Here is a 27790-nt window from a genome sequence, read left to right as displayed (position 1 = left end):
CTGCATTGTCTTGAACTGAATCCTAGGTCTTCTACTGTTCCAAATGAACCTTGAGATACAGACATTCCTCTCAAATTGTTTTTGGGGTACCTCTAGAGGCAATGACTGGAAGAGATAAAGAAGCCATGGCAAGACATTCATTTTAATTATTTTCATTCCATCACTTATATCTAGTGGGAGGAGGGTCCATCTAGAAATGTCAGATGTGATGTCTTTATTAATGAGGCCGTAGTTATTTTCAAAAAGTTTTGACATATCTTTAGTCAGGTTTATTCCTAAATATTTTATTTTGGGCAAGTCCCATTCATCCATTTTCTACCGCTTATCCTGTTAAGGGTTGCAAGGAGGATGGAGCCTATCCCAGCTGCCTTCGGCACACCCTGGAAGAGTCACCAGTCCATCGCAGGGCCAACACATATAAAAAGACAACCATTCACTTTCACAGCCACACATACGGTCAATTTAGAGTATCCTATTAACCTAGTACCCTCTTGCATATCTTTGGACTGTGGGAGAAAGCCAGAGTACCCGGAGAGAACCCACGCAGGCATAGGGAGAACATGGAGACTCCACACAGAAAGACCTCATGCTGGAGCTGGGACTCGAACCCAGACCTTCTTGCTATGAGGCAACAGTGCTAACTGCACCACTGTGGTGCCCTGGGCAAGTCCCATTGAAAGTCCCTTTTTGCATCTAGCTGGAGAGTATAGCTATATATATAGGGTTATATATAGCTATATATATAGGGTTATATATAGCTATATATATAGGGTTATATATAGCTATATATATATATATATATATATATATATACCACTAAGCACCACAAGAAATCATTCCTACCGGTGGCGATCAAACTGTTCAACTCCTCCCTCTAAGATGCAGCTCATCTTATGTAGTTGTTTTTCTCAGTTTTTTTTTTTTTTTAACTGTGAAATGGAGCACTGCAATACAATAATTTCCTGCAAGGGATTACTAAAGGATTTCTGATTCTGATTTCCAAATAAATAGTTTGTGACAGGTGTCCATTAACCCTGATCCTGGCTGTTGGAGGGAAGTATAACACTCCAATTTCCCCCTGATAAAACCATCTATGAAGCCAAATCTTGCAAGTATTGGCAAGAAGGCCCAAGCATCCCAACCCACCGAGTCAAGTGCCTTTTCGGCGTCTAGGCTGACCAACATTGCACAGATATTTTCTGAATAATGTAATGACTCCCCACTTGTAGTGTTCTCCTTAAATTATGCTGTGTCAGTCTACAAAGCCTGTTTGATATAAATCTACCAGCTCCGGGACAATGGATTGCAGTCTCTAAGATAGGATGGAATCAAATAATTTACAGTCTACAGTCAAGACTGATATTGGTCTGTATGAGCTTCAGTCCTTTTTTATCTTTTCCTTCTTTCAGGATGATAGAGATAACTGCTTCCTTCCATGATTGAGGGGCTTCCCCTCTTCTCAGTGTATGATTGAAACAGTTAAGCAGGACAGGTGTTATCTGAAGTTTAAATGTTATACACAACTTGGACGCATATCCATCTGAACCCAGAGCCTTATTAGTTTTCAATCTTGAAATGGCTTTATTCAGTTTTCTCAGCCCTAATTTCTTTATTTTGTTTTTCTCTTATAGAGAGTAGATCTAGTGAACTTAGAAAAGTCTTTATTGTTGTAATATCTGCCACGGCCAGTTGGGTATATAGGTCTTTATAATATAATTCAAAAGTAGGGCTGCAGCTATCGATTCTTTTAGTAATTGAGTAATCTATCAGTTATTCTGGCGATTAATCGAGTAATTGGATAAGAAGTATTGCGCATTCAGCAATTTTTTCTATTATGTTACTTTAGCTATATTTGAGTGCAATGGTAGTAAACAAAAGAGAAAATAACACAAGTCTGTTAAATGGACTTGTATGAAATGCTAATGTAAAAGTACAAAGTAAAGTAACTTTACTTTGACTGTACTTTTACTGTTTTTGCTTTTTTTTTTACTTAAGTACAAACAGGGTCCTACAGGGGATTGGTTCACCAACATGCTTCATTGTTGTCCTCTTATGAGGTTGCGTGTCTGTATTTAGTAATCAAAAAACACCAATAAGAGAGCCATTTAAGTACAACAAAAGCAACAAAAATGTTGATTTTTTCCAAAAAAAAGAAAGAATTGCTTTCAAGATTTTTTATTTTAATTAGGTGTTTTTATATTGTGGTATTAAAGCTTTTACTTAAGTAAAGGATCTGAGTACTATTTCCACCACAACAGGTCAGTGATCAGTGTTTCAGTGACTTTCTGTGGCTCAGTAAATAGTGTCTTATTTATGGTGGCCCGCCATATTAAAACACTGGCACCATGACATGATTTTCTATTTCTGGAGATACACACCTTTCTAAGTCTGTTCTAGAAGGTACTATATTTGCGCCGTTCTTGCGAGTTTTGTGTCTGTTGTTTCTACTAAAATGATCAAACTCACAGGGCTCCCTTCTAAACACGACCCTCTCTGTCTTCTGTCAAACTAATGACAGCAGACTCTCTCAATAGCATGAGGTTACTCTCTGCAGTGTTTCACACACACACCTTATTTGTATGGACACTCAGGTTTTGGCATTTTTATTTTTTTAGTAAGTGCGAGAGCATGATGCCATCTGCGATTGATTGGGGATCAGTCTGCCCTCCTCTCCTCCCCCACCTGTTCACTCTGCTCTGAGGAGGTCTGAAAGTTTCTGAGAGAGAGAGACATACTCTCCGGTTTAATGTAAAGGCCTCTTTTATAGTTCTTTAATCTCATAAGTACACCTGGTTGGTGTCGATGTCATTCACCATCACCATTACAGTAGTTTCGACTGTTTTAATAGACTCCGTCATTAACAAGTCTCCTCCAAATGCAGCTTTCAGCTGTGAAAAGTGAATCACAGGTGAATTTATACATGGAAAACAAAACAACATGTTGCATTTTGGGGCAGCATTATAAAACATCCTGCTGATGAAGAAAGTCAACAGATCTGACATAGACAAGGTAAGAGAAACGCACTGACCTCTGTTTGTACTGCATGCACGTGTATGTAAGTACTGAACTGACGCAGAGAGGAGAGACGCTGCAGCTGTGTGATAATAAATTATATCAAAACTTAAACTTAAGCTTATCAATACTTTGGTCTTGAATAATTCAGCTGTTATATACTGAATTTCAGTGCCCACCCATTCGTGCAAAACAAAGTACAGTTCAGATTTAAACAGGGCTTTGAGGCAAAAAATTTTGTGGCAGCGCGGTGGTGCAGTGGTTAGCACTGTCGCCTCACAGCAAGAAGGTTCCAGGTCCAAGTCCCGGCTCGGGCATGGGATCTTTCTGTATGGAGTCTCCATGTTCTCCCTGTGCCTGCATGGGTTCTCTCCAGGTACTCTGGCTTTTTCCCACCATCCAAACACATGCGATTGGGGACTAGGCTGATTGATACTCTAAATTGACTGTAGGTATGACTGTGAGTGTGAATGGTTGTTTGTCTATATATGTTGGCCCTGCGATGGACTGGCGACCTGTCCAGGGTGGGATAGGCTCCAGCCCCCCGCGACCCTTAACAGGAATAAGCGGAAGAAAATGGATGGATGGATGGAATAATAGGTGAACTGTTTTTCTCCTGGATGAGACTTTCTCCACACGTCAATCAAACCAAGCCCTGCAATCATCCATTGGACTAAAGTGGCATTTGGACTTCTCTCCCAGCGCTGATTAGATGTATCTAATTTAGATTGAAGTTGGAGATTAAGATCACCACCAAAAATTAGAATTCCCTGTGTTTCCAAGAATATGAAGTCCAATTATTTCTTAAAAAAGCTTTTTTTTGGGGTTCCTGGGGGGGCATACACATTCATTGAAGTTACTTCATCATTGTTTTATTTGCCATTTACTAAAACAAATCTCCTTTCTTCATCATTCACTTCTGAAATAAATTCAGTACAGCAACTCCTCTCCTACAGCCTGATTTATGAGATAAGTAATGGGTATTTTGAAATCCAATTTTTTTAAATTTGATTTGGTTGATGATGCATATACTCTTTTCAACCTTTGTACACCAGTGTAACATTACCAAAGATATCCCAAACAAGAACAGTGAACAACAAAACAGAAAAACAAAAGCCAAAGACTTCCAAGTCTGAAGTTCAAATAAAACCTCAAGCTGAGAGGAGATCCTCGCGTCCGTCGAGGGTCAGTATCAGAGAAGACTCCACACAGGTAATATTCTTTTCGATTCAGTTTCACCATAACCTGTATAAAGTTCCATCTAGTCAAGCTCAGTAAATACTATTATTAAGTCTCTTTGTTAATTGGCAGAGAGTTGAGAAATACAAGTATTGTCTTCTCAGGAAAAGTATAGGAATAAGCACTTTTAGCAAAGAAAATTAAATTATTACTAGACTGGAAATTAAATTGCAGAAACATTTTCCTTTAGGTATAGAAGTTCAACATAGGTAAGTTTGAGGAATTGCTTAAACTCTCATAGTAAGCAGAAAAAAAAACAAAACCTCAAAACCCCAAGCATTGTCATAATAAGTAGGACTACATAATTCCAGTTTAGGTAGATTTAAGTAGAAACAAAAAAACTATAGTAATTAACTCTTAATTGTAAGGTTCATCTTAAAAAAATCTATGTATTTAAAGTATTAACTCTCCTGGCGGACTGACTAGAGTGTAGTGATAAGTCACCCACTTAACACTTTTCATCTGAAACCCAGTGTTAAAAACGACGGTCCAAGCTTAGGGGATCAGATCACATTATGGCACATTTCACACTGTACCAAAAACGTGGATGAACACGGGTGTTGGGCACTGTGAAAGGGACGACTCTGCATTTCGACAAAAGGCTGTCATTTGCTTCAGCCCCACCAGAAGTCCCTTTTTAATTTATTTTTTTCTATGTTTTCTCCTTTTTTTCCCCAGAGTTAGGAGTGAGGATAAATCTTGTCATTTATTTATATTTTTATTTCTTATCGGACAGAAATGGTATTGAGAGACTTTTGTTTGTTTTTTTTAGGCACTGTTTGCCCTCTGAGGAAAATAGCCTGCTTTGTTTAACATTAATTAATTGTGCTGCTGGCCTTGCTTGGGGGTGGGAAGAATTAGGAGATGGAGCTCCTAGCTGAAGGAGCTGCAGCTCTCTATGGGAGAGGCAAGAGACACAAACGGGGCAAGCACGCTGGAGCATTTGGTTAACTGAGGAAACTGGGATTTCTCCTATTCTCGTCAATACACCTGGCTTATGTCCGTTCTCTGGCCAAAAAAATGGACAAGCTGCTGCTTCTCAACAGAGAAAACACAGACTTTGGTAGATCCACCTGCACTAGGGATCTCTGAAAAGGATACACATAGCCACATTGGGCCTCAGTCTGCTCAAAGTTTCTGCCTGTTAAAAGAAGATTTCTTTACCACCGTTGCTAATGGGGAACTATTGGGTATAATTGAAAGACTGTGCGTCTGGACCTTCCCCTCTAGTAAAGTGTCAGCACATAACATTTGTTGTGATTTGGTGCTATACCAATAAATCTGACTTGACCACTTCGAGTCAACTAGGATATAATAATTTTAACTATACAACCTGACAGCACTATTGAAAGGCCAGCTTAGTTTATATTGGACTTTGTACCATTGAGCTGTTTGAATGACAATAAAGTGACTTTAAAAGTGGACATTAACAAGGGCCAATCAGCAGCAGAAGTAGGGAGAGTCATGGATGGAGAAGCAGAATGGGATGTAAGCACACATCAGTTGACAAAACAATGACTGAGTGGGTTCTAACTCACCTTGTGACTGATGGTGGCTCCAGCCCTCAGCAGGTACTTTACTGTGTCCAGATGGTTGTTTTCACAGGCGGCCATCACAGGAGTTCTCTGTGCGTCATCAAACATGTCTAGGTTGGCACCAGCCTACATTGGAGACAAAGTTCCCCAAACACATTCACGTTACCCTTCACTGTGACCATATGGTTGTATAATCTATAATATTTGTTGGTGACATCAGTGCCATTTAATGAAACCATGAATGAAAATTCACTATGGAGACTGATGGCAAGTAGTTGGGTTTCCATTTGGGATGGGTGCCAGTGTTAGCTGGGAGCTTGGATGTTTTTGCAAGGACATTTGTCATTTTAAGAGCACATAGATATATAGAGATATAGAGAGATAGAGAGATAGAGAGATAGAGAGATAGATAGATATAGATATATAGATATAGATAGATAGATATATAGATATATATAGATATATATAGATATATATAGATATAGATCTATCTATCTATCTAGATATATCTATCTATCTATCTATCTATCTATATCTATAGATATAGATATATATAGATATAGATACAGATATATATATAGATATAGATATATATATAGAGAAAGAGAGAGAGAGAGAGAGAGAGAGAGATATTGGCGCCAAGATCGATGTGTGTGAACTGTTTCGAGTTTTGAAAGATGCAGGAGAAATGGCTGTCTGTGTGTGTGCATGCGGGCACATTGGGTCTATGAGCATGATTTGTGACATCATAGTAGAAGCTAATCCTGGCCCAAAATTCAAAGATCAGAAGTGTGTTATGTTAACCTTAAGAGTACAATACAAATGCCTAAATGCCTAAAGGACTACATAGTGAAGTACATTAGAATACTAGGCAGGTAGTGTTTGATCAAACAATAACATTGGTAAAGTAGATTGTATATAAATTATCTCATGTTTAATAGCTTTGCAGCAAGTGAATCATGCAATAGAAATACCTTTTCTTTTAAAAAGGTACTTTTGAGTACATTTCAGAGCCTGTACTTTTTACTTTTACTTGAGTAGATATTTGGATCAGTACTTTTTAGTTTTACTCAAGTCGTATTTTTACATAGGTATTTTACTTCTATTCAAGTAAGGAATCTGGGTACTTTTGCCATCTCTGGTCATGACCTTTGAGTCATGATCAAAAGAACGAGATTGTGAATAAAAGCGGCCGAAATGAGCTTCCTCTGCAGGGTGGTTGGGCTTTCCCTTAAGAGATCGGGAGAGAAGCTCAGACATTCAGGAGGGACTAAGACTAGAGCTGCTGCTCCTCCATGTCAAGAGGAGCCAGTAGAGATGGTTTGGGCATCTGGTGAGGATGCCTCCTGGACGCCTCCCTCAGGAGGTTTTCCAGGCATGTCAAACCTGGAGGAGGCCTCTCAGCCAACCCAGGACACGCTGGAGGGATTATATCTCTTAGCTGGCCTGGTAATGCCTCAGGATTCCCCTGGAAGAGCTGGTGGAAGTGACTAGGGAGAGGGCAGTCTGGGTTTCCCTGCTGAGGCTGCTGTCCCCGCGACCCAGACTAATCGGATATTTGGAGGACGATGGACAGACGGACCGACTTTTATGTAGCCATAGTCATTACAGTCTCCCAATTCTCAACTTTGACTTACACTATTTCAGTGATTCTTGAGCTTTTCTAACCAAGCACCACCTCAGGGAAAAATTAAACCCTTGAAAAACTACCATTATAACCAAACTTAAAAATACATTAGTGTCGTCTACTCAGTTCAGTTTCAGCCAATTCACACAGTGGAACGTAATTAACACATACAATACACCCTTGTACAGTGCTATTAAAAGGCATATTCACCCACAGCAGTTTGATTATTACAAGAGGCAAGTATATCTCTCAGAACACAAACAGATAAAAAAAAAAACATCTATTGGATCGTGTAGATAAACACATCCACTCAATTCTATCACTGACTTTTTAAATTCCAAAGGAATTGGATGATGTCAGGTCATTGAGTGAAGAGAGAGAAAACAACATTTCAGCTGATGATCTAGAAACATTTGCTCTTAAATAAGAGTGAGCGGCGTAACCACAGATACTTTCCAGTGTTTATCAGTTGGAAATTAAAAGCAAAAGAGAGAAATCACATCGATCCAGACCAGATGTATTTCTCAGCATGTTCCTAACAATTCAAACCACCCAAGGTATTTGCACAGTCAACCAATACATTAATCAGTGCTTAAACATGTCCTGAGGAATCTGTGTCCTACTGAGGCCAAACTTTACAATCATATTATTCAAACATACAAGAAGCTAAAGCTGCAAAAAGCCATTTTAGCAGCTGCATATCACATTTTGGAGAGAGAGGCTCCTCACCTGGACTAGCATGTGGCAGATCTCCTGGTGACCCTCAGCAGCTGCTGCATGGAGAGGAGTACGTTTGTTTTGGCCCTCCATCAAAAAGTTGGGATCCTTTCCTTCAACTGCAAGCACTAAGTTTGGTTAACTGTACTTAAGACACAAAAAAAAACCTTCTAATTGGTGCTAATTTGCATAAAATGCCATATTTAAGTTACCCAGGAGATGGATGACCTTCTGGAGCTCTCCTTGTTTTGAAGATATGTAGAGCTGCCAGGTGGGGTACTTCAATTTCTTTGGTTTTAGGCTAAAATGAATAAAAGATCTCTATAAATAATTTATGCTGAAGGGCAAGCAGTGCTCCTACACAACACTCTCTAACAAACTGCTATTGAAATGTTTGATGGTTGGCTTACTTCTCATCGTCAAGCGCCATCAGGATGCTCTCCAGTGACTCTTTAGGAGGTCTGTCAGCAGCACACACAGTCTCATCCTTCAACCTGGAGATACTGACCCAAGAAAATATCAGTGATTCCAAAGTGGTCAAACATTTTATTTCCAGGTATGATTAAAGTGTGGCTCCCATGTGACCTGCATGGACTCTGGTCTCTACTCCTCTGTGGTTCACTGGTTTTCTTAGCCTTTAGTGTCTGTGAAACAGCAGGTGTGGTGGGTAGTGATGGCAGCGCGGCAACAGGGGGTGCCGCTGAAAGGCATAGTCCAGGGTTGGATCTGGGGATGGAGGATGATTGGTCGGGCTTCTGCCATATGACCTTTGCCTCACTGGCATCCTCTCCACAATGGGGGCAAAACCTGTGATCCTTTAAGATGGAGGCACAGTCTTTGTGAAAGCGGTGGGAGATGCTGCCATATGGTTGGCACTCCATGAAGGTTCCCTGAGGACCAGGAGAGCATTAGATTAAGTACCAGCAGCAGCAGCAGCATCATAATATTCCAGATATACAAACATCATTTAGAATGACAGGTTCTTAACATTTGGAAGGAAAAGTTAAGGAAGGTGGAAGGATTTGGAGATTCTATGTCACAGCAGTTCATGGTTTCCCCTCACCGTCCTGCAGAATAGCCCACAGCCAGGGCAGCACTGGTGCTTGACCATGCCAGCCCGATGATCCTCACACAGAACCAGCAAGTGAACAGTGTTGGAAGGTCGCATCATTTCCTGCTTCATCACACGCCTCTGGCAACGAATCAACTGTAGAGAAAACCAAGAATCCTTTACAAATTTACTGTTACAAGCTGCTGACTCACACAGGACCAGCATCACATGGTGTCTGAAGTTATGCATGCTGAAATCTTTACTGATATCATGAAATAGAAGATTTGGTCTCCCCAAAAAATTGCCAAATGAGAAATAAAAGCACAAAATAAGGCGGCATGTGGCTACAGGTCTGTAAATGTTCCTTCCATACCAGAAAATACTGGATTAGTTCAGAAAAGTAATTGAGAAAAAAATATCCCTTGAAGTTGAACAAGACAAAAAATTGCACAATGAGAAAATCCAGGTCTGAAAAAATCCCCAAAACACCAAGGCAAGCATAGTCTCTTACCCTCTCCTTGCTTTGGTTGTAATAATACAAACCAATACAGAGTACATCCAGGTTCAAGCCCTCTCATTTCACCAGGGGATCACTGTGTCCAGAGGGCAAACTGAACCCTGAAATCTGACTGTTGAGATAGGAAGCTCCATCCACCAACTCCAACAGCTGAGCTGTGTCATGAGACAACCAGCAGCAGGGATAGTGTGTCAATCAGTGTCCTGTTTTCTTCACAAAAGCGTTCTGATGTTGCACTACACTCAGAAATATCAAACCCAGCAAGGATGGCATATCCAGGAAGTGCTGATGGAAAATGCAGCACCCTTTGCTATATAGATTGAGATACTTGTGTCCTTCTTCTCCAGTCCTGCTAACTTATCAGTGCAGAAGCCACTTGTACCAGGATACATCGTGCTTGAGCTTCTGACAACAAAGCCCTAAATCCTTTGCCTAGCTTGTGGACAAATGTAGGTGTTTAATTTCCTGTCGGGCAGATTTATTTGTTTTGGAGACCAAATGTGCCGTGTCTGTGATTAAAGTAAAGTTACATAAATAACCTTTAAGGTCATGCTATGTCAGTATGTTCAGCAAACCCAACAGGACAGCAATTTACATTTAAAAGATTTGTCATTGAAAAGCACACCTGATGTTTGATTATGCCTGGATGTGACACATTCACCCCTTTCACACTGAAAAACGCATGTCAAAGCAGGTTTTTGTACCCGCATTTGCTCGGCATTAGGGCGCATTCAAGCTTTCGGCAGACGCGGGTCTAAGCTCCCGCTGTGAGGGCTGCGTGCCTGTGTTTTTCTCTCTCGTACGACATCACGCTGACAACGTCATCATTATATAAAAAAAGTGCGCTGTGTCTCAAAATACCAGAGATGTTCCCATAAATCACTGTGTACCTTATGGTTCAAGAAATCTGCCGCTGAAACTCCTCTTCACCACCGATGATGAGCAGCTCGCGGACTTCACGATCTTGCCAGTAAGCTGGCATGATCGATAAAAAAGATGTGCAAGATCGCTCTACAAGTTGTTTATAAACATGGTCGCACTTGCGCAGTTCACGTGGGTTAGGGTTGGGTAATACAATGACATTGACACTTACCACAATAGAAAACTTCCTGATAAAAATATAAAACCAGATTTGATATTGTGGTAGTGTTTTTTTTTGTCACAGACTGCGCTTATTTTGAAGGGCTGCTTTGAGTGGTGACTTTGGGAGTAACATCAGCACTCTGTTCTGTTTACATTCACAGTGGCTAGGTGAACCAATCCTAAAATTACCGAAATGCTCCATTGTTTAACTGTGTTTGTTATGTTCTGACTGAAAGGAAGACTGAACAAGCATTAACCTTCCGGCTTCTTCAACTTCAATTCAAGAGGAAAAATCGGCTTCTAAACTTTTTTGGGCATATCACCCAGCCCTGACAAAACCTGCCTTGTAATATAACAAAAAACAGAACCACACCAGAATTGGAAGATCAGGGACATGCAAGCCCCATACTTGAGAGCAATTTCAGCCGTGGTGAGGGTGAAAATAGGTCAACATAGTGTTGAAAGAATAGGAGTTTTATGCACGTATTGCATTTGTTTCAAGTGTCCTTTGAGCATGCCATCTTTATGACAGCTTGAAAAAACTATTTAACAAAAGAATGAAAATAAATAAGAAAATGAATAAAGGAGAAAATAAAAATAAAAAGAATGGAGGAAATATCAGAAGGAATAAGCACTGACAGAAAACTGTCAGATGAACTGGACAGAAAGTGTCAAGTGGCTAAGATAAGCAGCTTTAAGGTACAGAGATGATATAGTTAAAACTGTAAAACCTCTGTAGTCAGGTCCCTTCAGAGGTTTACACAATGGATTTATAAGGTCTTTTCAGTTTTTACGATTTTGTATCATATGAGTAGTAAAACTTTTTTAATTTTTTATCTTTTTAAAATAAAAACCATGTAATCTTTTTGAACCATTCTTGTTTGAATTTGTTTCTCTGTGAGTGGAACTCAGAAGCACTTACACAGTTACTTGGACCCCTATACCCCAAGGAGTGCATCCACATTGTAGCAACAATACTGAAAACAGATATATCACATTTCGACCTAAAGGGCCATGGCCAGCAGGAACGTTCATTAGGCCCTCAGGTCTGACACCCTGATACCTGATAGAAGCCATCTAGTTTTTTTGTTCGTTTTTTTTTCTCCCTCAATACGCTTCAATGTAGATAGTACAATAGGTGTCAATATGCGTGGCAATTTTGGACAATTGATGTGCAAACATGATGTGCTGATTCATGTGTTTACATTATTGTCAAGGAAATTATCAAAGTAATTCATATTTGTGTTTGTTTTGATCTTTCTAGAATAGAAACCATGATCTCCTACACTTAAGACATGTTGGAGTTAATGCCGTTAGTCCTGTTTCCATTGAAATGCAGTTCAGTCTGTAAACATTCAGCATGTAAAGGTGTTTACCCCTCCATCCATGCTCTCCATTGCCATACAAGTCTGGTCCAGAGCAGACAAGCTGCCTCCACTGTGAGGAGTCTCCATTCGACAGCAGCACAGCGGTAACTCTTCTGCCAGGTCTGCTTCGCTAACCTCAGCAATGGATGTTAAACCTGCAAACAAAAACACACACTCATCCTGTTATTTCCATCGCCAAACAAGAATAGAGGACATGCTAACCCCCATCAGTGAGGTGGCATACGATCACCTGATGAGGGCGGGGAAAGCAGTTCTTCCTGAGCTTTTAGGTCCAGACAATCCAAAGCCAGCTCTGTGTATTCAACATGGCTGCCTTCCCCAGGGTCCACCATCATCAGTGAATCATTTCTAGCAGCTCCGGGTTCATCTGCCTTCAGACTCTCAGCTAGAATCTCAGGTTTCTCCTCTGCTGATGTGAGAGGCTTCTGCACACCACTTCCTGAATCCTCTCTCTGATTGAATAGACATATGAATCACCAGCACATACAAGCAGATGCATCTTCACTTTCATCAGTAATCATCAAAAATGACTGATTCAAGTCTGTATTCCTTCATTTGTTAATGCAATAAGTTGTATTTTACAGTTTCTAAGAAACTTCTGAATTACATAAATTACTTTGATGTACTTATAAATGAAGTACTTATGGACTATTTGGGTTTAGGTAAATTCTTTTTCATTTCAATTCTTTACTCATGGTTTATGATATTATTTGCCAATTATTCTTATAACTGTAGTTCCTCTTGAACATTGCCAAGTAAAATGACTTTGAAATTTAATCTATCCACAGATGAACAAATGTAGCCCTGTCCATTTAGCACTGATGCCTTTTATGATCTGCATACACTAACTGAGCATAAGCATTTCAATAAGCATCTTCCTACATTCAGATTGTTTCCTGCAAAATCTGAAGAAATCAAAATTAGAATTTCAGAATAACAGCAGCTCAGCTGTTATTATATAATAGTCTTGCATTACAAGTAACAAGTAGTTATGGTTCTGAAACATTTTATGAGCTAATGTTCATATTCTTTATCTTACAAAACATAATCATTGTGTTCTCCGAAACTAAATGTTTTCTGTCTTTGTGTCATTTGTTTCTTGAGGAAATTGTACTGTAATGCTGTCTTCATTTTAGTAAGCACTGCTCTTGTCAACCAGAGGGTTGCAAAATTCAACAAAAAGTGAAAGTTTAAGTAACAGCTTTAATGCACATTTGTAATGTTCAATTAATTATCAATGATGAATGAAGAGCTTTAATACAGTTCATGTTACACTTTGGGCCTTCCATGTAATTGGGACCCAGTAATACATTGGTCAAGAGGGGCATGTCTTACATCCATTTTGACAATATTGCCTTGACAGTCATGGTGCATCACATGGTGTGACTTCTGACAAATCTTGTAATGTATCAAAAGAGAAACAAAAGAAGACCAAAATATGAACATTGTTTCAGAAGATTAAATACAGGCATGGACTTGCCTTCTCCAGCTGTTTTAGGGGTTTGGCCTTCTTTTTGGGGACCAGGTTATACATTCCCATCTTCCTTTTCTTCCTCTTAACAGCTGGGAAAAGCAAACACAAAAGTCATGATCTTCTCCCTGTTGATCCTATCTTTGTCATCTTAAAACAAACAGAAAGTGTTGCAAGTTCAAATCAGAACAAGAGTCCCCCATACTAACATACACAATGCTATTGATGATATAAATGCAGCAATTTATCACCACCATCCTGTCCGGGACTGCAACATGATTGATTGATTGAATTTATTTCTACATATTGGAGATAGTGAATCCAAATGGATAGCATGTAAAAATGAAAACACTTCCAACATGGTCCAGTGTTTCCCTTACATACTCTATATGGGTGACCTGCCCAGGTAAACTGAGGCCTGCCCAGGAAAATAAAATCCAAATTCCACTTGTTTTCAAATCAAAGTAATTTTACAGCACACAGTCCATCTGCCTTCCAGCCCTACTCACCCTGCCATACATGCCTGCATGTGTGTAAATTAATTCCGGGGAAGAGATATGAACAATAGCTACCACGAGTGCATTTGTAAATAAAGATGAAACTACCAGTTGTCCACATTGTCACTGAAGTTGATGGAGGGTTGGAGAATAGCCTAACTCATTTAATTTTTGAGAGATCCATTCAAGAGTGATTCTGGATGTGGTGAAGCACAGCATCAATTTCTGGTTTTCATTAGTTTTGTTAATTCATTACTAGTCTTTTTTTTTAATTTCAGAACAACGTGCTGAAATAGAGGAGGGTTAGGGATCTAAGGTTTGCAGAGAACTTGTTTCATTCAAAGAAAAACACACTAACCAAACTGAGGTTTGTTGGAGGTGGACACAGCCCTGCATTCGTTCTCGTCTTTCTGTCCAGGACAATGTTTGGTAGAGGTGGGTGTGTCTTCCATCAGGCTGGACTTCTCTGCCTTTTTACCAGCAGCCTTTAGGTGAAGGGAAGCCTTTTGTGAATCTGAAAGCTGACAAGACTGACAGAGACTTTCTAAGAAGTAGAAACACATCTGGTATAATTCTTTGATGGAAGGACTGCTAGAATCTTCATCTTTTCTAGAGAACTTCAAACAAATAAGGGGTGCCCCCACAAACTTTTCCAAATAGGACAACTGAAAATTTTGGGATGGCACAGCAAAATTAAAAGCAAAATTATAATTTCTGGAATACTGTCATGCTGTTTTATTAGATATTTGTGAAAACATAGCTAAACCACCTTGTACCGGACGCGAACATGGACCTGCCCAGATTCACTGCCGTGAGAACCGACAGAGACACCAAAGCAAGCGGAAAAAGCAGTGGTGGGGGACTCATCATGTACAGTATGTCAACAACCACTGGTGTAACCCAGGACATATCTCTGTAAAGACAGTCTCGTGTTGCCGGGACCTCGAGCTGCTAGTCATTAGTCTGCGGCCATATTATCTGCTGAGGGAGTTTACGTGATCACCATCTGTGTTTACATCCCTCCAAGAGCAGACGCAGCCAATGCATGTGAGAAGATCAACTCACTCACAGCAAGGCTGCAGAGACAGCACCCTGAGGCACTTATGATCATCTCTGGGGACTTAAATCATGCAACTTTGGACTCTAATTTGGCTGCTTTTCACAAGGCTGTAGACTGTCCTACCAGAAAAAACAGGACAATAGATCTGCTGTATGTTAATGTGAGGGATGCACACAGAACAACTCCTCTCCCTCCTCTAGGGAAGTCTGATCACAACCTGGGTCACCTTCAGCCAATGTACATCCCCCTGGTCCAAAAACTGCCGGTCACCCTTCGCACCATAAGGAGGTGGTCCCCGGGGATGGAAAGTGCCCTCAGAGACTGTTACAACATCATAGAATGGGATGTGCTGATCAACCCGCATGGTGAGGACACTGAGGGGATGACACACTGTCTGACGGAGTACCTGAACTTCTGCGCAGATGTGAGCTCCCCTGCTAAGATTGTCCGCTGGTTACCCTAATAAAAGCCATGGGAAACACAGGGAAGTCAAGGCTGTGCTCAACAAAAAGAAGGCTGCATTCAGGAGCAGGGAAAGGGAGGCCATGAAGGCAACACAGCAGGAGGTCAAACACTGTGTGAGGGAAGCCAAGGGCAGCTACAGGAGAAAAGTGGAGCAGAAGCTGAGGGAGAACAACATGAGGGATGTCTGGGAAGGTGTGAAGACCATCACAGGTCACAACACAAAGACCAAGACCTCAAAGTAGGTAGCGATAAAGCGCTGTTATTCTAGCTGACACCTGCCATTTCACAGCATAGAAGAAGACCCACAAAGTTTGTTTGGAAAAAGGCTGTTCAGTATATACCCTCTGATGTAGAGGTATCACAGCTACAGTCACATTAATATTCTTGAAGCCTTGTGTCCCTAAGATGCACTTTTTAGTTTGAATTATAATGCAGCTAATTTTGTGTTACAGGGAATATTTCCCTTTCTAGCATTGATTTGTGCTGGTCTTTTTGGTTCATCATTAAACTTGTTTTTTGTGTTTGTTTTTCTGGTTCAAACTGCACCATCTTTTCATTCAATTAACCTGAGGAGTTGAAAATTTTCTTTGATTTGGGTTATGGTTTGTCATGAAGGGGTGAAGGGTAGGTCCTGAAGCCAGACCAGCTGAGAACCACTGCTCTAAAGGCACTTTAGTTTCAGCATTTAGCCTCACTCACTGCTGCTCTGACACTTAATAATATATATATGATGCAGGACTTATGCCACTCGGATTACAAAGTAACTGCTGGTAATAAATACAGTGTTTAGACTGTTAGATGAAAAACACTGAAAAGAAGAAAGTTATTTTGCCAACTGAACATCATCATCACACAGACTCCTTTTTTTCTATTCTGGAAGTAAAATGATACAGAGATGGGAGGGGGGTGTCTACAGTTGCACGTCCTTAAAAAAAAAATCCACCAGTGTGTGTGTATGTGTGTGTGTGTGTGTGTGTGTGTGTGTGTGTGTGCGCGCACGTGTGTGTGTTGACCTTGACATTAGGTGGATCTTCCCGGACACTGGCTGAGCTTGAGGTCAGTTCCGCTGAGCTCCCAGCTGCAGCCGCCGAGGTACCTGCTGCAGCATGTCTCTCCCTGACAGGCGATGCAGCCAGTGGTCCTGACAATCCTAGAAATAGGCTGCCATGAGATCCCACTAGTTTGCCAGAAACTGCCCCTGGTCTCCTGCTGCGGATGACTGCATGACCACTGAAAATGGGTGAACTGTGGAAGGGAGTGGCCTTTACTTGGGGCCTTTGACCATTGCCACCCACGGGCAATGATAAGGGTTCCTTACTGGGATCCATGAGTACTTCTAGTCCAGTGGAGCCTGGGGAAAGGCCTGGTGGAGTGTGGAGAAGGGCCTTAGCAACACCTTACAGCATGTATGCACACACATTTATATGCACACACACACACGCACGCGCAGTTGCATGCTGATCAACATCTTTTTTCACCAGTAAAAATCATAACTAAATACATGGAGGCACAGGGCTTTAAGGTTATATCTCTCTTTGATGTATTCATTTAAAAAGAGCCTCTGCTCTGCTTTTAGAAAGCCTCATTTGCATACACACACACATATATATATATATATATATATTTTATACACTTGTGTTCATGTTTGTTGTCTTTTTCCATTGCCTTCATCTTTCCCTTGTAGCAGCTGGTTTTGTTTTAAAAGTGAAATTGAACTGGACGACCCTTGCTGCTTTTTAAAAAGGTGCACATCTCATCATCTGTCTACCTGGAGGGGATTTTTAAAGTCACTGTGAAACTCTTTGAGTTGAATGACATTAAAAGGAGGTTGAGCCTGTTTATTCACGTTTGTACACGTTTCTATTGTGGACCTTTCAGCAAATTAGAGAGAATGTAATGAGACGACATGAAGGTAGAATTCCATAGATAATAATAGAGTAGATTATTGTGACGGAATTAAGTGAGTGGGGAGGGTCGATGGTGACCGGCTGGAGTGCGTCGCCGTCAAATACTAACACAAAGAAACACACAAAGCAACATGATAAAACAAAGACGGTCAGATAATCACGCAGTCACATACCAGCTCACTTTGTCGAAAAGTTCATCCAGGCAGCTCCGGTCCAAACAGTTACAGACAACGGACGGAACAGGGTGTATTTTGGATAGGACCGGAAAAAGCTTTTCTACACTTCCGCCTCGACCGACCCGCGCAAGGCTGTCACGTGATTATCCCCGCGTTCTACAGTTAACCCTGAGTAACAGAGAGAGAGTTACAGAGTAACCCTGTAAAAGTATCTGCCCGTCCTCCGCAAACTATTTTTGCTGCGCGTCAAGTCTCCACAGTGCAGATCGAGTTATAAAGAAACGCCCCTCTCGAATTGCTTATACAATCCGGGTAATTTTCAAATTAAAACACGATGAGCCAACTATCGATTGCAAAAAGAGATAGAAAGGATCACAACATGACAACGTACTAATGACACATAAATCAAGAGATTAATGACCAGGTCATCAGGCTCTGAGCAATTTAACAACGGCGGGCGGGCAAAACACGACGCAAGTGAATAGCTGCGGGTAGAACCTGAAGATGTACGAAAGACGGACGTGATCAACGTCGCAGCCAAAGGCAACTCAGCCATACCTTGTGTTCTTCCTCTACATGCTCCTGTATATCACCTAGAGTTCATATATTTAAAGTCTATCCCACGACAATGATTGGAACTTACAAAACAACAAAAACAATGACACTAGATACATCACACAATCAATTTAATTTTATACTGCAGACAGAAATCAGCAGCAGTTTATGTCAGACGCACAGATTATACAAAAAATTATGAGTAAGAAAATCAAGACATTTAAGGTAATTATATATAAGAACATCCTTTTTTATGTGTGTGTGTTTGATCGAGTATCAATTGGGGGGTGTAGTGAGTGTATAACACATTTGTTTGAAATAGGTCTTAGATCTTCATTCAATCTTTATTATTCATATTATTATTGTATTTTCTTATTAGCGCATGCATTTTTTAAAAAAATTATTTTCTCATATTCTATTCAATGGTTTTGACTGTAGTTTCATAATAAAACCAAAGCACTTAATATGCGGTGGTGTGCTTGAGATTTCCAGGGCTCACAGGAACAGGACCTTGAGAGCAAGTCAAACAACATTCTATCATGCAACGCACTCAGCCAAGGGTTAGGGTTCGTCTCAAATGAGCCTTCTATCCATGCCACTGGCCCCTAGAACAACAATTAATTGAGAATGGAAGGACAAAAAACATTTAAGTTCCATCTTGATTTTTTTTTTGTATGCGTTGTGATCATTAACATGATCACAACGCATACTTATTGTGTCGTCCTCATGGAATGTGTAAAATTATAAAACCTGGAAAAAATCCTTTAACGTTAAATGCACTTGACTTTAACCACATTGTTGATAAAAAACAGGCTATTATATCCCCCTCTTTATAAATGGACTCAATTTCTCTAGCGCTTTCTACCTTAGAGGCACTCGAAGCGCTTTACAGTGTCAGAAAGATGGGCCTGTGGCTGGATCAGTAACAGGAACAGGCTCCACTTCCGCTCAGAAGCCAACAAGATAAAGGTGGGATACTGGTATGTGCTGGTGTTATGAAAGGTGAACAAGTTCAAACTTTTCAGTTTGAAGATGGTTTTAAAAGTCAACTCCCAAATATTCTGCCAGTTTTTAGAAGACATTTTCCTCAAGAGGTGGTACAGGAAAAAGTCTGCAGCTTTCATCAAGACCATGATTTTTATGCAGGACATTGCACCATCACATGAAGTACTTTACTGGGTGGTGAGCCAAAAAGGCCTTAAGGATGAAAGAATAATGAAGTGTACAATGACTTAAATCTGTTTGAACCAGTTACACACTACTTCTCAGTGAGTAAACTGCTAATGTACAATATTTTTTGCAAAACACTACACAAGATCAATAATGCAGACTGATGAAAATGTAATTTATTTTCTCCAAATCAATATTATATTAAACATAGATCACAAAACATACAGTTTTCACACTGCCACAACTGTTCAGGGCATACCAGATAAATATAAAATAGCCTACCGTATGCAGACCAGGACAACAGTTAAAAGACGATGTCTGGTAGAACCTGAAAAGAAAAGACTGAAAATACAGTAGGTCTACAGAAAATACTACTGAATCTCTCTTTGCGATCTGGCCAGAGAAATTCGGCGACATCACAGGCAAAGTCCTCGTTGGTGAGACAATGTGGAAGAATCTCCTGGAATGTTGAATCCATCCTTGAATAGCTGAGGCCTCAATTCAGTCACAGGCCTCCTCCATAGCCTGAATGAGGGGTAGGCCTACCAAACTCTGGGGCCAGAGGTTGTACACCTTCCACCGTCATGCTGAGAATAATTTTTGGTTGGTTTCAGAAATGGTGTATGGGGGAAGGAATAGCTCTATGAACTGTGGATGATCTTGAAACCAGTTGAGGACCAAAACTGCATGGTGAAATGACACATTGTCCCAGATGATGATGTATCGTGAGCTTGGTTGACTGCTGCAACAATGTTGTGCAAACAGTCCAGAAATGTGAGGATGTGAGCTGTGTTGTAAGGGCTCAGTTGGGCATGACAGAGGAGGACCCCATGCAATGGCAGTGCAAAGGGTGATGTAAGCCCTACCCTGCCCCAGGACACTGATGATGTCCCTGTGGCCAATGATGTGTCTTCCTCTTCTCCTTGCCTTGGTTAGGTTGAACCCTGCTTCAAGTATTAATTTGTGATGGGTTTCACCAGCATCAATCTCAAAAGCGCTGAAATACAGTGAAAGACAAGATTTTGTAGTCCAGCATAGATCCTACATTATAAATGCACATGTAAAAAGTTTACATGTGCATTAGGCTATGCAACATCATAGTGCTAAAGGACAATACATAATGAAGCCACAGCCCTTTGATATTCTCACAATTTCGCTCAAAAGGCACTTGATAAAGTTGCTTCATTGCAACTTGATGCTTTTTCAGGATACAGGCTAGTGTTGACAGAGATACTTGATTTACATTGTTAAGGGTTTGGGTTAGTTGTTAGGGTTATTGTCGACCCTCAATCCTATGGAGAGAAAGATACATAATTGAAATGTCACAGGACAGGGTTTCGAGAGTGCTGACATTTGGCATACAGTACTGTAACCATCTGAGTACTGTAACTGTAGACAGGTTTCTTTCTAACCCGTTTTCTTGTCTGAATGTCCTAATGACCGATGCCACTGTGAATCTGCTCAGATTTGGCTGAACACAAAGTCTAGCCTCCCTCAGTGTCAACCCATGGTTCAGGACATTGGCACCTCGTGTTGCTCATATTTCATTGGTTAGGTGTGGTCCTCGTCTCCTTTGAGCTGGTTCTCCTGGTTCTCCAGCTTGGGGTCTTCCTCTTCCTCTACCACGTCTCCTCCTCCATGGATTCACCCTCTCACCCTTATTCCTTTTCTTTGAACTCCTTCCATTTTCTTTGAAGACAAAGGAACTCACCTGCTGCATTTTATAGTGCCTCAACCTGATTAGTGTGTGTACAATTAAGTAATTATGTGTTAGCACACCTGGTGGCTTCGTTTAACCAACTGGCTCATGGGCGTGTTCATTAGACAGTCTGTGCTTTGGAACTGCCAGGAAGAGACATCAGTTTATACTTCTGTGTCTAAGGTATACAAGTGTATTTAGTGCTTTGCAAATCACTGTGTGTATTGTTCTGCAAAAAGTGTGAGGCTGACATTGTGCTTGTAGTGGTGCAAATCTGGGCTGATGTTTTGCTCCTTGAGTGTAAGATTTTGATAATGTGTACTACTTTTGACTTTAGTGTTTATGCAATCGGGGGGGAAAAAAACTGTACTGTCGATAACATGGGAGATGTTAACACACAGACAGCTCCTTTAGTCGAATATGACTGTCACCCATGGACATACTTTTCATCAGTGTTCAATTACCTAGGGATGGGGGAAAATCCTATAACATACCAAATGAAGTGCCTCTTGTGCCTTCCAAATCTCCATGAAATAAAGGCTTTTAAAAGTTCTCCATCCAACCTTAGGAAATTGCAATAAGTGAATAACATCAATTGCTGCCAATGTCATTTCATGTGCCAGGAGTATAAATATGTAATAATGACTGATAGAATATCATTTTAGCCAACATTTTAGCCTACATATTTTGTTAGCCAAGACTATGTGCAAGCTAACATTGCTAGTAACGTTTAATATCACATGTGCAAAATTGCATGCAATATTGCAAATTTGCATTTTTGCTAACAGGAGATGTAGTGAAATAACAATACGATTGCTTTATTGTCATTGACCATGGTGGACATGTCAACGAAATTTTCTTTGCAACGCCCGTGTAAGATAATAAAGTAACCAGACTACCATGCAATAAAATAGAATAATAAAAATTGAGATATAATAAAAATAAAAATTGAATATTTACAATTAGAAATCTGAAAATAGAGATATGAAATATGACATATGGATATTTACAAATAGAAATCTGTGACAATAGAAATCTGAAATATTGATATGTAAAGTGCAGGATGCGTTCTTATCATTGTCCTCAGAGTCTTTCACTGCAGTGAGGGGCTGCAGGGGCTGATAGATTTAACAGCTCTGGGATAGAAATAACATGCTGTTCAATACATGAAAAAGTTGCAGGGAAAGATGACCAGATAGAGACCACATCTGCAAAAGCTGGAACCAAAACTGCCTTTATGGTGACCACAAAAAAGGGGGAAATCAGATGCAATGCTGATGTTTTAGCCTGTAGATGTGCTATTTTTTTAAACAATTTGGCATTTTTAAAGATATAATATAGTTGACAATTTTGCTGGCAAAAACAAGTGGTCGAAGGGCAGAGCAATAGGGTCATTTGGCGGTCACATGAGTTGTTGGCCTCAGTTTCGGGTTGTTACCCCCTCCTAACCCTCTTAGGAGGGTCGTTCAGGTCACCTGAGTGAAGGCGTGAAAGCTGGCTGCACCTCCTGGGGAGGGATCTAAGGAGGCCCCCTTCTCCGTTTAAAAATGGACATTCTTGTTTGACATGAATGGCTTCTTTCACCCCTCTTTCAAACCATCTGTCCTCCCTGGCTAGAACGCGTACCTTGTGATCGTCAAAGGAGTGCCCCTTCTCCTTGAGGTGGCGGTGGACTGTTGAGTCCTGGCCTGTGGTTGTGGCTCTCCTGTGCTGCGCCATGCGTTAGTGCAGTTGTTTTGTCTCCCCTATGTCACAGGTCAGAGCACTCCTCGTTACACGCACAAACATTACTCTGTTTATGCCTTGGAACCTTGTCTTTGGGATGGACAAGTTTTTGCCTCAGGGTGTTGCTGGGCTTAAAGTGCTAGAGGATCTGATGTGTGTTTAAGATCCTTCAGTTTTAGATAAGACAGATAAACCCTTAAAGGAGAGGAGCATACAAAATGTCCCTTCTAAAACAGATAGGAAAAGAAGTGAACCCAACCACACACACTCAGCTCTCCCCACTTGTAGTTATCCAAACTGGGCTTTCATTAAAACTGCCAAGGAGCCCAGGGAGTGTCATTATTGTCATTATGGTTACCGTTGAATTATGCCCTGAGTATCATTTAAACATTTCTTTCATTCATGTACTTTTCCATGTAGAGAACATACTCACACCATTTGAAAAAAATATGAGCAGCTGACTTCACAGAAAACAAAGTTGGCTTCAGAAGCTGGGACCTCCACCCTCAAACAGACCACCTTGCAGGATACCCAATACATGTTTCAGAATGCAGTTCACAGGGCCATTAGAAGACACCTTTTGTGTTCTGAGGCAGACAGAGGCTTTATTTATAGTTATGTTTTCAGGCAGACACAAGTAACTTGATTTACTTTTTTGTTCTGTTTTTTTTTTGTTTTTGTTTCATCATAACTTCTATTTCATTCACCTGAAAGTGAAATAAATAGAACACGGGGAGGACAATTTGCAGTTGCTTTGAAAATGTATGGATGGATGATTTTTCTTTTGGGTGACTAACCTTTACTCAAGTCATTTTCAGTTATGCCTTGTACTTTTACTTTTTTTTTCAAGGACTTTATACACTTTATACAGTGAACAATAGTACACCTCCCTGAGCAGTGTCTGGGAGGCTGTGGTTGCTGCTGCACAAAAAGTTGATCAATGGATCAAGAAAATGACAGATTCCATTAATGTAGGCTGATGAATTTTATTGAAAAGATGGGTGGCTGTATTGGTAACTGTTTGTCAGAAATGTTTATAAGTTTTGAGCAACAGATGAAAATAGTCAGGTGACATAGGAAATGTTTTTCATTTAGTGGCATAATAATTCTGCACACTAAGAGTTGCTAATAATTGTGCACACATGGATATTCTCCTAGAAAGCCAAAATCTCACTTTTACTTTCTTAAATATTCATGGGTTTAACATGATGGATTGAATCAGAGTACTGTGGTTGTTCAATAACAACAATGCTCAAGAATATAACTTGCCTAATAATTGTGCACACAAGTGTAACCAAGAGGGAGATCCTGGATTTGATTTGGCTATGTTTGCTTGTGCTTCATTCCTGTAATGGCTCCATTTGATCTGCTTTACCAGTGAGAGCTTTGCTGTTCTATCATACATTATTCTGGTAGCTGTGAATGTGGAATTTGATAGTACCCTTACCGCCTTTTTTCACATCCTCAGAATGGTATGATTGTACATTCAACTTCTTTCAACATTTAAGAATACTATTAACATTACCAAAACCTTCCTATGACTGACTAATGTTTTAGCTGGGAGCCAAGACTTGTATCATTGTGGGATTAGAACATGTTGCCTCAACAGTGTTCCCAAAACACTCTCAGAAATTTGCAGGCCACATTGTCTACTTTTAAATTATCAATGCCAAAATATTTGGTGAAACATCCTGAAAAACACGCTGCCTGTTATATAACAGCCACTCGGAAGTAATATTGAACCTTCCAGTACAAAAGAGCACTATTGAAGGCCAATGTTGTGGGGACTATCACTGCTAGTTTTTACGTCCAAATTGTGCTTAAACAAATGCAAGCTCCTGCTGTGTGTGGAAACACTGAACTTTGACGACTGTCTGAAACACAGTGGACAGTAAACAGGAATTCATGTCTAACCTTGGATGCTGACTTTATACATCACAAACTGTGAGGGACTGACTTCAAAATAATTTGACCACATTTCAGTCCATGCTTACAGTCTATCAGAATGTTTCTGACAAAATCTTTGAACTGATTTATTGGAAACCAGACAGTAGTTAAAAATACTCAGACAATCTTGTCTTTCTGCACTTGATAGATTAAAATTGATTTATTTGTGCTATTCAACATTGTATTTAAGATGAAAGACATGAAGAATGAGACTCAATCACAGTACGCTTCATTATTGTGTAACTACTTTTTTAAAATATGGAGGTAAAGCTCTGGCATGCTAGAAATCTATACGCATTAAGCAGCTGAAGAAGAATAATCCCAAATAAAGTCATTCCAAATCTCGTATCGAAGACGAACAAACCATCTCATCCAGCTTAAAATATTCAAAACCCAAATCATTTCCAATAAAATGTAGTTTTATAGAGTTTGGATTTTAAACCAAAAACTAGATGAGTTAATTGGGAAATAAAAGTTTAAACCATGACATCACAGATGCCACCTAAAGATCATCAAAATAACCCACAACAAATAAACGAGTACATAGACAACCCCCTCAGCCTTTCACTGAAAGTGCTGACAGTCAAGCAGAAAAAGATTTGAACCAGCTGGGCAACAGCTTCACATCTATTCATTCTCATTTCAATTCAAATTGCCAGCTTTTATCGAGTAAAGTTCCCATAAAATTTTGATGTGACAACTTTTTTAACAGCAAGACTCTTGTTTTGGTAACTCAGTTTGAGTTCAACATTTGATTGTTTACAGAGTGATGTGTCCCGCATTCTGGTGGTGAGTTTGCTGGCTCTCCATCCACTTCATGTGTTGCAGCTCTCATCATAGGAGGGAGGAGCCTCTGAAAAGACACACAGCAGCACAGCACCAGTTTTTGAGTTACACTATAAATATTGTGCCAAAATTTTAAAACCTCAATTGATATGATTCAATCTTTGTTGTGTTTCTTTTTCATTCTTTGATTTTTGTGGAGCTCGTCACCAGTTCTCTGTGAAGGGATAGTCACTCTGGTTGAAGCCTCCCTCACTTTTTGCTGTGGTTAGAGGCACAGGTATTTCCGTAACATCACATTGTTGAGTATATGGCAGCACCCCTAAACATACCCTAGCATAGCATTCTACCAAATTTACTGGCCTCAACCCTCAAGTTTGTATTTTGAGATACCAGAAGTATTTTATATAACAAAAGATTTTATTTATATTCAAACATAATTTGGAATAAAAAACATTCATACCACTTATTGGTACTGCCTTGTTTTACTCATTGATTTTATGGTTTGGGACATTGTGTCTCTTTTAATTTGGTTATCAAAAAAATTATCCTTTAGTTAAATCAGATGTCTCTCCTCTTTAGTGACATACACACACACACACATCCATACACACATATATACATACTATACATATATATAGACAAACACGCACGCACACGCACGCACACGTACACGCACGCACACGCACGCACGCACGCACACGTACGCACACGCACGCACGCACACGCACGCACACGTACACGCACGCACACGTACGCGCACGCACGCGCACACGCATGTACATGTATGCACACGTACACGCATGTACATGTATGCACACGTACACGCATGTACATGTATGCACACGTACACGCATGTACATGTATGCACACGTACACGCATGTACATGTATGCACACGTACACGCATGTACATGTATGCACACGTACACGCATGTACATGTATGCACACATACACATACATATATGCACACATACACATACATATATGCACACATACACATACGCACACACACACACGCATATACAGACATACACATGCACACACACACGCATATACAGACATACAATACGGCATACACACAATTTTTTTGTAAATTCTATTAATTATTCATAGATTGTACAATCTCTCCCTCACCATCATGCACTGCCATATTTGGTTGTTTTTAAGCATGCATGTACATAATACTGCTGTGAAGCAGTTTTGCAGCTTTTTGACAATTAAGGAATAAAAACTATAGGTTTATATATTTTGATAGGCATTTATATCATTCTAGTATACATACTTTAATTTCACACAGTATTACTTATCACAAACACAAATAGTTTGATATATCACTGTTATAAAAAATTCTTTTCACATGCCATGAGGGGGTTTCTGGTATGTTCTGTAGTTTGCATGTGTTAGTGGGGGTCATGTACGAATAAAGGGTCAAGAGACAGGTCTGAAAGATGTCACCTTGATTTAAAGATCTTAAACTGGCCATGACAAAGAGGACTGGGAAGTTATGTGATGATATCTATGGAATGTGTCTGTATAAACAGGAAAAAGCAGAAACACTCAGTTGTAAGGTATATAAAACCAGCTGTTAGTGTTCCAAAGTGAATCTTTTCTCTGAGCGAACAAAGATGACATGTGGGGTCCCGGAAGGCTCTATTCTTGGGCCACTTTTGTTCAACATCTATATGCTCCCACCGGCCCAGGTCATGGAGCACCATAACATCTCTTACCACTCGTATGCTGATGACACAACTTTTTTATATTACAGTGTCACCATACGATTACAGTCCACTGCATTCACTGTTTGACTGTATCCTACAGGTCAATCAGTGGATGGGCCAGCATTTTCTCCAGCTCAATGCAGAAAAGACAAGTCATTGTGTTTGGTCCCAAAAACGCAGGGCTTGAGGTCAGTAGCCAACTTGACTCAATGACACTACAAACCACCGACCAAACTAGAAACCTTGGCGTTGTTATGGACTCAGACCTGAATTTTAAGAGCCACACAAAAACTATCACTAAATTAGCTTATCATCATCTCAAAAACATTGCACGTATTAAAGGATTTCTCTCTAAACAAGACATGGAAATACTTGTCCATGCATTCATTCTTAGTAGGCTAGATTATTGTAATGGTGTCTTTACAGGTCTCAGTAAAAAAAATCA

At 40.2% G+C, this 27790-nt stretch overlaps 2 protein-coding genes across 5 annotated transcripts in view; both read right to left on the bottom strand.

The window, feature by feature from the left end:
* LOC147260392 (histone-lysine N-methyltransferase EHMT1-like) overlaps nucleotides 1-17910 on the bottom strand; it is a 50012-nt gene extending 32102 nt beyond the window's left edge. The window contains exons 1-12 of one of the 4 annotated variants that reach the window (XM_086206953.1): nucleotides 17743-17910; nucleotides 16676-17025; nucleotides 14496-14622; nucleotides 13650-13732; nucleotides 12399-12615; nucleotides 12158-12303; nucleotides 9194-9337; nucleotides 8716-9020; nucleotides 8541-8624; nucleotides 8343-8431; nucleotides 8143-8249; nucleotides 5790-5912 (exon numbers count right to left, since the gene is read on the bottom strand). In XM_086206953.1, coding sequence (XP_086063079.1) covers nucleotides 5790-5912; nucleotides 8143-8249; nucleotides 8343-8431; nucleotides 8541-8624; nucleotides 8716-9020; nucleotides 9194-9337; nucleotides 12158-12303; nucleotides 12399-12615; nucleotides 13650-13732; nucleotides 14496-14622; nucleotides 16676-16990 — 1740 coding nt within the window. In that variant the 5' untranslated portion in view covers nucleotides 16991-17025; nucleotides 17743-17910. Of the gene's footprint in view, nucleotides 1-5789; nucleotides 5913-8142; nucleotides 8259-8342; nucleotides 8432-8540; nucleotides 8634-8715; nucleotides 9021-9193; nucleotides 9338-12157; nucleotides 12304-12398; nucleotides 12644-13649; nucleotides 13733-14495; nucleotides 14623-16675; nucleotides 17026-17742 lie in introns of those variants that run through there. The other 3 variants (XM_086206950.1, XM_086206952.1, XM_086206951.1) reach the window with 3 other exon arrangements.
* A 5931-nt stretch (nucleotides 17911-23841) lies between these two features.
* Nucleotides 23842-27790, bottom strand: part of arrdc1a (arrestin domain containing 1a) — a 28768-nt gene continuing 24819 nt past the window's right edge. The window contains exon 8 of the mRNA XM_086206949.1: nucleotides 23842-25694. Coding sequence (XP_086063075.1) covers nucleotides 25657-25694 — 38 coding nt within the window. The 3' untranslated portion in view covers nucleotides 23842-25656. The remainder of the gene's footprint in view (nucleotides 25695-27790) is intronic.

The sequence above is a fragment of the Aulostomus chinensis genome, chromosome 6 (genome assembly GCF_037954235.1).
Source record: "Aulostomus chinensis isolate RoL2024-O1b breed Wild chromosome 6, RoL_Achi_v1.0, whole genome shotgun sequence".
NCBI classification, from domain to species: Eukaryota; Metazoa; Chordata; class Actinopteri; order Syngnathiformes; family Aulostomidae; genus Aulostomus; species Aulostomus chinensis.
The sequence above is the reverse complement of the archived record's forward strand: the minus strand, read 5'-3'. Positions and strand labels throughout refer to the sequence as shown.